This window comes from Sinocyclocheilus anshuiensis, unplaced genomic scaffold (assembly GCF_001515605.1).
Source record: "Sinocyclocheilus anshuiensis isolate Anshui unplaced genomic scaffold, SAMN03320099.WGS_v1.1 scaffold1426, whole genome shotgun sequence".
NCBI lineage: Eukaryota > Metazoa > Chordata > Actinopteri > Cypriniformes > Cyprinidae > Sinocyclocheilus > Sinocyclocheilus anshuiensis.
In genome coordinates, this window is record NW_015557171.1 from 609,761 (window position 1) to 622,325 (window position 12,565).

Consider the following 12,565-nt stretch of genomic DNA (forward strand, 5'->3'; position numbering starts at 1 on the left):
AATAATATATAAAAAAAAAAATATATATATATATATATATATATATATATATATATATATATAAGACATGTTTGATATCCTCCAGCTGGGTGGAATTCTGGAGCAAAATTGTTTTTGAATAAATGCAATAATACATAATACCAAATATTGTACAATCTTTTATTATAAATCACAGAGTTAGCTAAAAGTTTGCAAAATGTTCATAATAGTTCTGCTGTTACCTGTGGTAATTGTTTCCTTAGTCTAATTTTCCATCCATCAGTTGAATACATCTGAATAAATTAATTGTTCATCTAATCTTTTCTCTCTTTCTTTTGGTCATCTTGAAGTCTTATAATCTACTTTAGGTTATCCTTACATAGTACCAAGCAAAACTTAATCTCTGCCAAAATTTATCTGGATAAATCCCTTGATACAAAAACAAAAGATGAAGAGTCAGGACATGAGGGAACAGATTGTATTCTTAACTTTAGGATATTATCCAATTAATCTATGTATGTAATGAATTAAACTGATATGTTCTTTTACCAAGAAGAACATGAACAGTTGAAGGGCTATATAGCAAATGCATGTGTCAGGCAAGGATAAGGAAAAGGTGAGGACAAAAATGCAAACATCATGTTGCCATTAGATTACAAGCACTTGAGGATTAATTCAGAGGATTAATAAAGGATTAATTTAAATAAAACTTCTGCATTCTACAGAAACAATTTAAATAGCTTGTTATAGCACCACCTTGTGGCCAGTTCTCTCAAAAGAGCATTGCGTTTGTACATCACAATTGTCATAATCTTCAAATAACAGAAATTATCATTTTATTGGCCCAGTTGTTCAAATCGGATTTCCGGGTGTTAGTTTAGAACAATTCTTGAACATGGGTTGTTCAAAAGAAACAGAAAAAAAATAATAATTCAGACATTGGATTAGATCCAGTCATCCTATCATGGTTTAATTGACATGACGTGACGTGGCCAAGTATGGTGACCCATACTCGGAATTAGTGCTCTGCATTTACCCATCCAAAGTGCACACACACAGCAGTGAACACACACACACCGTGAACACACACCCGGAGCAGTGGGCAGCCATTTATGCTGCGGCACCCGGGGAGCAGTTGGGGGTTCGGTGCCTTGCTCAAGGGCACCTCAGTCGTGGTATTGAAGCTGGGAGAGAGCGCTGTACATTCACTCCCCCCACCTACAATCCCTGCCGGTACGAGACGCAAACCCACAACCTTTGGGTTATGAGTCCGACTCTCTAACCATTAGGCCACGACTTACCCACATCTGTAGGTGTTGTTCAAAACTTTGATCCAAAAAACCCCAAAAAGATTATCCTGATCAGATTGGAACTCTATAGAGCACTCTCCCTCAGGATACGTGCATCACGGACAGTTGAATAGAATAAAAAAAAAAAAAGAATAAAACTCATGCTTAGTGTGGGCAATCTGGACATCCTTTGGAAATTAGACAAATTTACCAGGCTGGCCAATGCAATTGACAGCTTTCACCAGAGTTCATTTGTGCTTTTAGAAGAGCAATGAGACATTGTTCCACAGGCACACTGTGACTCCTTCTGGTTCACTCCTTTGGGTTCACTCTTTCAGGTTGAAGTTTTGGCCTGACAAGTTCTGCATTTTTCTTAATATCAGTATTACCAAAGCAAATTCCAGTGTAGAGTTCATGGTGTATTGCTCCAGTGGTTTTGTGTGCTCAACATAAGCCCTTTGATGGTATCCTCTCCTACCAAAATAGTGGTGGCAAAGACCAATACAGGACATGTCAGTGCCTCTCTGTAAGTATTTTAAGAAAGGCTGAACAATCTCTCTCTCTCTCTCTCCTTTGGCTGCTCCCATAGGTGTTGCCAGAGTGGAATTATCTGCACAGCCATTTTGCAAAGGTTTTACAGCGGATTCCCATCCTGATGCAACCCAGCACTGAAAGTGCAGAGAAAGGCTAAATAGTATGGCTGTGTAATTGTTTTTTTTTTTTAACACACACCAATTAAACATCAATTAGCTGATGTGCTCTGGCTTCTGTTCAATTGAATCAATCATGCTCAAGGTCGGTAATACCATGTTCACTAAACTAGAGTGGTGGATCCAATGTTGGAGAAACCCACACTCTGCTGGGGGGTGTTATGCCTTTATGCATCAATTGTAGGAACTTTTAACTCTATTAAGGGTGGAAAAGTGAATAACAGAAAGAAATTGGGGCTGAAATCACCTAAATTGCCTTCTTGACAGAAGAGGGTGATGGAGGTGAATCCTTACAGGCAGAGCCAGTAGTCATTGCCACAGGAGCTCAAGCTTGAAGCATTCTTTGCTCAACGATGATGATGATGATGCCTATAAGTCACTTTTAAAATTAGAAACTCAAAGAGCAGAAGTACAAATTTGTCTGGCAGAGTAGCCTAACAAATCACTGACCAAACTACTGCAAAGCCACCCTTGAAAGCGGTCTCCTAAAAGCTGGGCTTCAAAAGTCTAAATTAAGAATATGTGCTCAAAATATCCACAATGTATTTGTGATGTATATTTGTTTGTTTTATTTATTTGTTGTGGGTCAGATGAGGGGTCTGACAGTTGAAAAATGAAAACAGGTTATTTGTTGGATATTTTTTGCATATTCAAATTGAAAACACTGACTCCACGCTAAACGTTCCACCTGTTGCTCTTTACCTAGTAGCCTACATTGTGATAATTAGTCCAGAGCACAGATAATCCAGATTTGGTAATCTAAACGAGTGTATCAGGGTGATCTAATCCAACTTTGCTTTGAAAAACTGGCACAGAAATAAGATTACCTGAACCTGAAGAGCAAAACAAGGGATTATTCTAATCCAGATTAAACTTTTGAGTCCTGAATGATGATTTGATGAGTTTTTCCACAAATTCTGATCAATTCTTCTATTTCTATTTCAAGACATGCAGCACTTTACTAAATAAAAACATAAAAAGTTTCAAGTTAATGTCCTAATCACACAGTTAAAAGATTACAAGGAGGATTATGTAAATAGCAACCTAAACCATGACCTAAACTTGATATAATTTGGAGTGCATCGCCTCTTGTCTGTGTGTGCCAATTATAATATAATATTAGGCTATTATAGCACATAATTATGCATAACATAAGGAAGAAGGAAGAAAACCATAACAAACACAAGGTTCAAGAAACTGCATGGCTGCTTGGACCAAAAACTATAGTCTATAACCACGTGACTGTCCCTAATCTTGCGCTTGCAATTTCAGTTTTGTACTTTTTCAGTACAAAATGTCAGGGGTATACACAATATTAATGGTTTGACAGATTTCGAGTTTCTGTGGGTAGTAATAAGAGAGTCTCGAGATCATAATTTCCGTTTCGTACAGTAGGAGGCAGTGTCAAGCAACCCCACGAAACAATAACAAGCAGAAGAATCACCGGATATCCGGAAGTGTTGCATTGTGGGGTTTATTTCGTTGATCGCTAACCGAGTGGGTGAAGTAATGAGTTAAGAGCTTCGAATGCTTAAAAAATTCCGCCCCGGGCTTTAGCCGAACGCGCGCGGCGTCTGTTAGTTTATCCAGGCAGCTTGAGAATGAATGATTGGAGTTGAATCATGATTATAAACGCGCACAGGAACAGCAGCAGAAGCAGCTCTGATGTGTGGATGTGGAGAGTCAGCGTAAACTGATCAACCGAAAGGTACCGACTCCTCTCATCCTCCCTTCCTTGTGTCACACACTCAGACTCTTTCCCTGAATTTGAATTCAAAAGTATGCGTTCTCTCTGGCAGTGTTTTAGTGATCTGCTATAAGAAAGCCGACCACACCATTTGAATCTCCACACAAAGCCGCCGCTGTGGGTGTTGTTTCATTAACAGCCCATTGAACTTCCTCGCCTGCTTTCGATTCCCTTCATACTCTGAAGCGTCTGGGGCCTGGCAGCTCATCCCTCATGGCCTCTTCATCGGGCAACGACGATGATCTGACGATCCCGAGGGCGGCGATCAATAAAATGATCAAAGAAACGCTTCCCAATGTGCGAGTAGCGAACGATGCCAGAGAGCTGGTGGTGAACTGCTGCACAGAGTTCATTCACCTCGTCTCATCAGAGGCCAACGAGATCTGCAATAAATCCGAGAAGAAGACTATATCCCCAGAACATGTTATAAACGGTGAGGATGTCACTTCTTGATGACCGTAAGGTCACTAACAGCTAATTAATCCATTTGGATACGTGATGGAGGATTTTATTCAAAGTTTGCTTAGTAAGTTTGAATTGAAGGGTAGTTAACTCAAGAATTAACATACTTTTATTCATTCGTTTCTTACTTGCTTCTGATATACACAAAATGGGATGTTTGCTTCAGTCACCGTTCACTGTCTTTGGCACATTTTCCATGCAATTCATGATTGGAAAACCAGCCTAAACTGGGGTGCGTTTCCCAAAGCAACTATGGTCGCAAGTTCTGTTGTTACCAATATAGTTAAACCGAACTAACGACCCTAGTTAGCTAATGATGTTTTTGAGAAACGCACCCCTGCTCTGCTGGTCTTAGCTGCTCTTCCACTCTGTGGCCAGATGCATAAACATAGCTAATATGTTAAGACTGTGTCTTAAGAACTAGTTTGACTACGTTTGTCCCTTGGTCAGGCAAAGGGACAAACGTCCCTTTGAAATTTCTTGTCCCTTGAAATTTGACTGATTTTAAAGGGGTTTTGGGCAATTTTCGTCTGTTCAGTCTTGAAGACTTGCAGAAGATGGTCTGGGGGACCATCTTAAACTAGTTGGATTGGTTGGAATTCATCTAATAATGAAAACTATTTGGCTTGCTCCACACTTGTATGCCTTTCATTCTTCTTTCGAACACAAAATAAGATATTTTGGAAACATGATTTTTTTTTTTTTTTGCAGTGTTGAACAAAAACTTTTTAAATTTCATGCATTTCATTTTCATGCAAAGAAACATTCTTCACAGTATCTTTGTGTTCCATATAGTAGAAAAGCAGTCATACAGGTTTGGAGCAACACGAGGGTAAAAAATTCATTTATTTTTATTTGATTTTTTTTTCATGGATGAGCTATCCCTTTAAATATGTAAATCAAATCCACAATGGTGATTGGACTGCCCTCCCTTTGTGGGTTTGAACCTGCAACTTTTTTAGGTATTCTAAGGCCTTAGATTGTATTAACATAGACTAATTCAGGTTAATCTAAAGATTAATTTAGTAGTTTGGATTTGCAGAGACGGTGGATAGATAAGATTGTGTCACAGTCATGATATAGATTTACAGTATGAATGTGTTGATTTTTTTTTTTTTTTGTTTACTGGTTGGACATTTGATTTCCAACAGATATATGTAACAGGAAATTTATTTATTTTTCCTCAGCACTTGAAAGTCTAGGTTTTGGGTCATACATCGCAGAAGTAAAAGATGTTCTGCAAGAGTGTAAAACGGTAGCACTTAAACGGAGGAAGGCCAGCTCTCGACTAGAAAACCTTGGCATACCTGAGGAAGAACTTCTCCGTCAACAACAGGAATTATTTGCCAAGGTAAAAATGCTGGAAGAGCTTTAAAAGCATGTCGAACTGTTCACGAAGCTGATTAAATCAACTTCTCGCTCTGTGGCTTTCCAGTTTATGCCTTGTATTTGTGTAACAGCATGAACGCTGTGATTTCAAGCGGCTTTTCTTAGAAGTTCTGCTGTCTTACAGGCACGGCAGCAGCAGGCTGAGCTGGCACAGCAGGAGTGGTTACAGATGCAGCAGGCCGCCCAGCAGGCACAGCTAGCGGCAGCTTCAGCCAGTTCCGCTCAGCAGGCCGGATCTTCCCAGGATGAAGATGAAGAGGACGACATGTGAATCCCGGCAGGCTTTCACCGAAGCACACAGATAGATTGACAATATATATATATTTACAGACATGTTCGGTCTCCCACACACACTCTGTTCTCTGTAACCTTAGCAGAGAGGGACCTCTGCAGTGTTTTCTTCTATATAAACTTTTAAATCCCAGATCACCAGTATAAATTCATACTGACGGTTTAGGAGCGATCATGGGTGTTCTCCTGTGATTTGTTGCTATATTTGCCTCGATTCACTTGTTAACTAGAATTATTAGCTTTTGAAAATCCCTCTTTTCTTTCTCATTTGTTCCTGATTTAATTGAAGGCAGTTGCCATAAGTTTCACTGTATGTATGTGGGAAGGATGTTAAGTCATGTGATGTGGCTGTGACATGAGGCGCACCATGTTAATTGTCATTGGTTAAATTCAGGAGCCGGCGTTTCGAATCGCATCCTGTTTTAGGCGATTTGCGTATTTCTCTTATATTTGTCTTTGTAAAATAGCTTAAAGAGACACATTTGGGGAACATGTTTTGGAAAGTGATTTTTACAGCTGTTCATCCCCGCTTCTGTATTTCTCTTTGTTCTACTGCGTGAGATCAGAGAATGAGATTTGTAATGTAGGATGTTGCTTTTTGGTTCTTTTTAGTTCAAGTGAGGATAAAGATTACGTGTAGATAGGCTTTTACCTGCCCTGTGTTCAGAACAGTATTCCAAGGAAAAGATTTACATGTGCAGAATAAAATCTGTCTCATAGTACCAAAGATAGAAAAACTATGAAAATTCAGTCACCAGATAGGCTTCGGAAATCTGCTCATGGTATTTGCTCTCTGTATGACGTGAGTGCTTTGGTGCATATCGCACTGAGCGCTCTGTAACACTCACTTTGTACTATGTTTTGATAGCAGATTTTTTCCAGGTGCAATGTGTAAAAGTGGAGTTGTGAATGTGTGGTTAATTCATATCTTGTGATGACTGGTAAGGTGTAGTTGAGAAGCGTATTCACATGCCTTTGCAAAAGCTGTAAGCTGTATTCTCTAAGCAATAAAGTCGACCCGTTTTATAGACAGCCTGTTTTCTGTTTTGTTTTTGTTAATTAAAATATTTTAAATAAAACTTTTTAATAAAGTGTTCTTGATGGTGATTTTCAGATTTTTTTTTAATAAAAAAAAGAAAATGACAACACGAAGAAATAATGCAGGAAGTGTAAACCTTTGTATAACTGAAAATGGAAATAGTTACCTGTATTCTTTGAACAGGGTGAAGGTTATATTACGGTGCGTCGACAGATGGCGCTCCTGTGGAGACGAAAGTCCTGCTATGGTAAATTTTTGAAACATTAATATTAATGACGCAATCTGACGTTCTCCCAGTAGCCAAGAGTGATTTGCTGAATCATTTGCTCATGAATATTAACAGTTTACGTGACTGGACGCTGCCCGAAGGTTACCATGCAACGTCAGTATGGCCTAATTAATATTTATAAGCTCTGCCTCTGCCGTAGTAGAAGTCGTAAATTCCCACTGTGGACGTGTAGAGAAACTGTTGCGCTCCAGTCCCCCACCGTGCCCACCATTCCGCCTTATTTACGTGTACAGAAGTGAAAGGTCGATCGTTTTCTGAGTTCGGCTGTATCATATAAACAGAGACAGTTTTGCAGAGCATTCAAGTCAAGAATAACAATAAGTTTATGAGGTGACAGTTGGTACAGGCGAACTTTGTGTAAGTTACTTGTGAAGAATTGCCATCGACAGAACGGTCTGTTTTGCCAGTATTACACCAAGGACTTCTACTCCAGTTTTTTCCCCTCCCCACTAAACCCAGCCGAGATACGGTAAGTGTCAAACTGACAGAATGTATACGATATGTATAAAGGCGTTTAAATGTGTACTGCACTGTCATATTCTGTTCAGGGGTAAATCATCGTGTAAATGTTTATAAACACTGTCGAACGGCTGATTTGTGTACGATATTGTTTTGATCTGGCTTTAGTCAATATTATCTGTCTCGTGTTTGATAGTTGCTGTAAGCAGAAGCCCATGTTCAACAATGAGAAAATTATTACCATGGCTGTTGAGATTTGTGGTACATTTTTTAATTTGCCATGAATGTGTTTTGCAGCTACATTGTTTACGATATGTTTTTGTCCGTTTAAGATCAGCTGAGATGTTTAGCTGTCACCTTTAGACAGATTATATCTGCTAATATGAAGAAATTATTCCTGTATGGGTCTTCTGTTCTTTATGCTTTGGAAAGAATGATCATCGTCAATGTTCTGCAATAACAAATCAAGATGTGACATATCACAGGAAATTCAAAAACATAGTTCATGTCATCCAGAAGAAAGCCAGAACAAACGAATTCATTCTGACTGACATGAACCAGATATGTAAATTTACTGTAAAGGACTTTGAACACATTGATCTGTTAAATGTAGGCAGTACATTTCAGGTTAGACTTGAATAGGTATTGTGGGTATTCTCATAAAAAAAAAAAAAAATTAAATGGTGTGGAAATCTGAGTCTGTTCTGTCAGTGGCATTATATATATAATTTATTTTGGGAATGTTTGCTATAAGATATTAATATAATATTGTACTTAGTACACCATTTGAAACAATGGCTGTATGGATGTTTCTAGGCTGTTGATCTTGTGAAATGTCTTGTCAGCAGTAGGTCTTAAATCTTTACCAGCTTTCTATGTTTAATTCATTTATTGGCCTTTCTGGTTGGAGTTATAGCTCATGAAAATAGGTATAGTTCACCCCACCCCCACCCCCTTTTTTGGTACATTATTTACTCACCCATATGTCTTTCCAACCCTTATTACTTCCTGTCTTCTGTTGAATACAAAAGAAGATATTTTGAAGAACTATTTTCGTCTATACAATGAAAGGCACTGGGGTCTAAGACAACATTGATTTGTGAATACAGTACAGGTTTAGAATAATGTGAGGTTGAGTAAATGACAAACTTTTCATTTTGGGGTTGAAGTCTAAAAAGACTTTTAAACAGCACCACAGAGACACTCTATGAATATTTTTTTCTAATAAATAAGCCTAAATAGCGTACTTCCAGTTGTCACATCACCTTTAATGGCCCTACTTTTCAGCATGTTGTTAATATTGTATTCTTTTTTATCTATAATACAGAATTTCATAACGTTTTCACATTATTTCTTATAGGAAACACTTGTAGTTCTAATTGAATCCTCGTCCAACATGCACTAGGTTGTGGGCAGTATTAGCTGTTAGAGTGTGCATGGATTTGCACTTTGAATTTCCACCAAAAATAACCATTCAGGTACCTTTGGAATATACCTTTGTAATAGTGCTGGGTGGTATGATCAAAAATTTATATGACGGGATTTTTCAAAATTATACCGGTTTCACGGTACATGACGGTATTTTTTTGTCATGCATGACCGGGTGTTAACCATATTCTCTACTGATTGAGAGAGGAAATACTGCAGTATATTGACTTAGAATGCATTTTACTGTCATGATGAGTGAATATTGTCAAAAAATACCACACTAAATAGTGACTAAACACGACCCCTTTTAATACATGTTAACCAGGAGTCACTCTCATTTATAATCGCGGCATCGTCTGATAAAATCAACATGCATCTACACTAAAGAGCGGCTATGTGGTTGTTTTGGCTATATTACTTTTTTGTCTCATGCAGCGCACTGCCTGCGTCTGAGTAACAAACTAAAATAAACAACAAACAAAAAAGTGCATGTGATATTAACAGACGAACTACGCTCATATTTATAATAGGTTGTTTGCAATCACGTGATTCTGATGACGCGCGAAATGCAGCTGGAGGGTAGGAAGTGATTTTTCTCCATAGAAATCACTAGCAGAAACTCAAAATGCCAGTGTTTTGCACTGTGTCATCACGTTCTATTAGTTCTACAGCTTCAGTTTCTGAACTTCCACGCTTAGTAACACATACAGCTGTGCCCTCACCACAGTGAAACAGTGAAAAGGGACTCCTTTCAAACAGTGTCGCGTTCCAAACGTTGTTTAAGCGACATACCGGTATTGCGGTATATTTAAAATTTTTATAATAACAATAAACACCGGTATTCAGTATGAACCGGTATACCGCCCAGCACTACTTTGTAATATCAATGAGCGCGGTAAAGTTAGTTCTAGGTTCGATATTCGCCAGACATTCGCTTTCGCGTGCCGCTGTTCTATAGAGTCGACAGTCCTACAAAGATACCACTACCACGATTAGTTTTAACAATATGCAACAACTTTATATCGACATGAAAATATTATTTAAAAACCGCCTAAGTGTATTGTAGCAGCTAATTTAAACCGGAGAAAGCTTTGACGTGCTATAGCTGCGCTTGATGCGTAAGGGACCATCTGACAATTCCACCGATTGGGTTTAAAACGTCCAATGTATTTTAACTAACGTGACTTTTAACATTTAAAATAAAACATTGACAAACTGTAAAAGTACACAATTATGTTCATAAAATACTACTGTAAGTACCCAAACGGCTGTTCAAGGTGGTAGTCCTAGTGTCCAGGCTGACTTACTACAGGTGAGATTTTGCCGATATCTCCCTTACTGTACATACATTACATAATTATTCTTAGAAAACAATTACTGTAATTCACCAAAAGTTTTTTTTTATGTTCCAAAGGTTGTAGTACATTCCTAGTGGCCAGACTGACTTACTACAGGTGAAAGTTTGCCAATATCACCCTTACTGTACATACAGTACATAATTAATCTTCAAAAACCATTACTGTAACTGACCAAAAGGGTTTTTTTCATGTTCCAAAGGCTGTAGTGCATTTGTAGTTACGAGACGGACTTACTACAGGTGAGATTTTGCCAATATCTGCCTTACTGTACATACAGTACATAATTAATCTTAGAAAAAAATACTGTAATTCACCAAAAGGGGTTTTTCATGTTCCAAAGGCTGTAGTACGTTTGTAGTTACAAGGCTGACTTAGTACAGGTGAAATTTTGCCAATTTCTTTCTTACTGTACGTACAGTACGTAATTATTCTTAAAAAACAATTATTGTAATTCACCAAAAGGGGTTTTTCATGTTCCAAAGGCTGTAGTACGTTTGTAGTTACAAGGCTGACTTAGTACAGGTGAAATTTTGCCAATTTCTTTCTTACTGTACGTACAGTACATAATTATTCTTAGAAAACAATTACTGTAATTCACCATAAGGGTTTTTTATGTTCCAAAGGCTGTAGTACGTTTGTAGTTACAAGGCTGACTTAGTACAGGTGAAATTTTGCCAATTTCTTTCTTACTGTACGTACAGTACGTAATTATTCTTAAAAAACAATTATTGTAATTCACCAAAAGGTTTTTTTCATGTTCCAAAGGTTGTAGTACGTTTGTAGTTACAAGACTGACTTACTACAGGTGAAATTTTGCCAATATCTCCCTTACTGTACATACAGTACATAATTATTCTTAGAAAACGATTACTGTAATTCATCAAATTGTTTTTTTTTTATGTTACAAAGACTGTAGTACATTTCTAGTGGCCAAACTGACTTACTACAGGTGAAAGTTTGCCAATATCACCCTTACTGTACATACAGTACATAATTAATCTTCGAAAACAGTTACTGTAATTGACCAAAAGGGTTTTTTCATGTTCCAAAGGCTGTAGTACATTCATAGTGGCCAGACTGGCTTACTACAGGTGAAATTTTGCCAATATCTCCCTTACTGTACATACAGTACATAATTATTCTTAGAAAACGATTACTGTAATTCATCAAATTGTTTTTTTTATGTTACAAAGACTGTAGTACATTTGTAGTTACGAGACTGACTTACTACAGGTGAAATTTTGGAAATTTCTTTCTTACTGTACATACAGTACATAATTATTCTTAGAAAACAATTACTGTAATTCACCAAAAGTGTTTTTTTATGTTCCAAAGGTTGTAGTATGTTTACAAGACTGACTTACTACAGGTGAAATTTTGTCAATATCTCCCTTACTGTACGTAAAGTACATAATTATTATTAGAAAACAATTACTGTAATTCACCAAAAGGATGTAGTACATTCCTAGTCCAAAGGTTGTAGTATGTTTGTAGTTACAAGACTGACTTACTACACATGAAATGTTGCCAATATCTTCCTTACTGTACATACAGTAAATAATTAACCTTAAAAATTACTGTAATTCACCAAAAGTGTTTTTTTCATGTTCCAAAGGTTTCAGTACGTTCGTAGTGACCAGACTGACTTAAATTTTGACAATAACACCCTTACTTTATGTACAGCACACAACTATTTTTTATTAAAAACTAATTCACCAAAAGTTTTTTTTCTTGTTCTAAAGGTTGTAGTACTCTCCTAGTGGCCTTGGATTCTATAGCAGATTATTTATATGTATATTCATATTTATTTATGTATGTATGTATGTATGTGTGTGTGTGTGTGTGTGCGCTTGTTATAGCAGATTATTTATTTATATTCATATTTATTTATTTATGTATGTGTGTGTGTGTGTGCTTGTGTTCGTGTTTGTATGTACAGTGCGTGCATAATTATTAGGCATGTTGATATTCTGATCATATTTTTTTTTTACCAAGCACATTTTACAAATTCCAAACCACATCAATCTTAAAGGGGTCATATGATGCGATTGCAAGTTTTCCTTTCTCTTTGGAGTGTTACAAGCTGATTGTGCATAGATAAGATCCCTGAAGTTGCAAAGACTAA

At 37.3% G+C, this 12,565-nt stretch overlaps 2 protein-coding genes across 3 annotated transcripts in view; both read left to right on the plus strand.

The window, feature by feature from the left end:
- Positions 1–3,413: 3,413 nt before the first annotated feature.
- On the plus strand, positions 3,414–6,899 carry LOC107678360 (protein Dr1). 2 transcript variants are annotated; one of them, XM_016473596.1, is made up of 4 exons: positions 3,414–3,686; positions 3,778–4,158; positions 5,375–5,538; positions 5,701–6,899. In XM_016473596.1, the coding sequence occupies exons 2-4, from the start codon at positions 3,939–3,941 to the stop codon at positions 5,845–5,847; spliced, it is 531 nt and encodes a 176-aa protein (XP_016329082.1). In that variant the 5' UTR covers positions 3,414–3,686; positions 3,778–3,938; the 3' UTR covers positions 5,848–6,899. The 2 variants fall into 2 exon arrangements, with proteins under 2 accessions (XP_016329082.1, XP_016329081.1); XM_016473595.1 differs by having other exon boundaries at positions 3,414–4,158.
- A 486-nt stretch (positions 6,900–7,385) lies between these two features.
- Positions 7,386–12,565, plus strand: part of LOC107678346 (guanine nucleotide-binding protein G(I)/G(S)/G(O) subunit gamma-12-like) — a 55,446-nt gene continuing 50,266 nt past the window's right edge. The window contains exon 1 of the mRNA XM_016473566.1: positions 7,386–7,664. The gene's annotated coding sequence lies outside the window, so the exon portion shown is untranslated. The remainder of the gene's footprint in view (positions 7,665–12,565) is intronic.

Excerpts from the sequence above, each read along its gene's own strand:
- LOC107678360 (XM_016473595.1), top strand. The coding sequence starts at position 3,939 with ATGGCCTCTTCATCGGGCAACGACGATGATCTGACGATCCCGAGGGCG. Across the intron at positions 4,159-5,374 it reads CCCAGAACATGTTATAAACG|CACTTGAAAGTCTAGGTTTT; the intron begins GTGAGGATGTCA and ends ATTTTTCCTCAG. Across the intron at positions 5,539-5,700 it reads AACAGGAATTATTTGCCAAG|GCACGGCAGCAGCAGGCTGA; the intron begins GTAAAAATGCTG and ends GCTGTCTTACAG.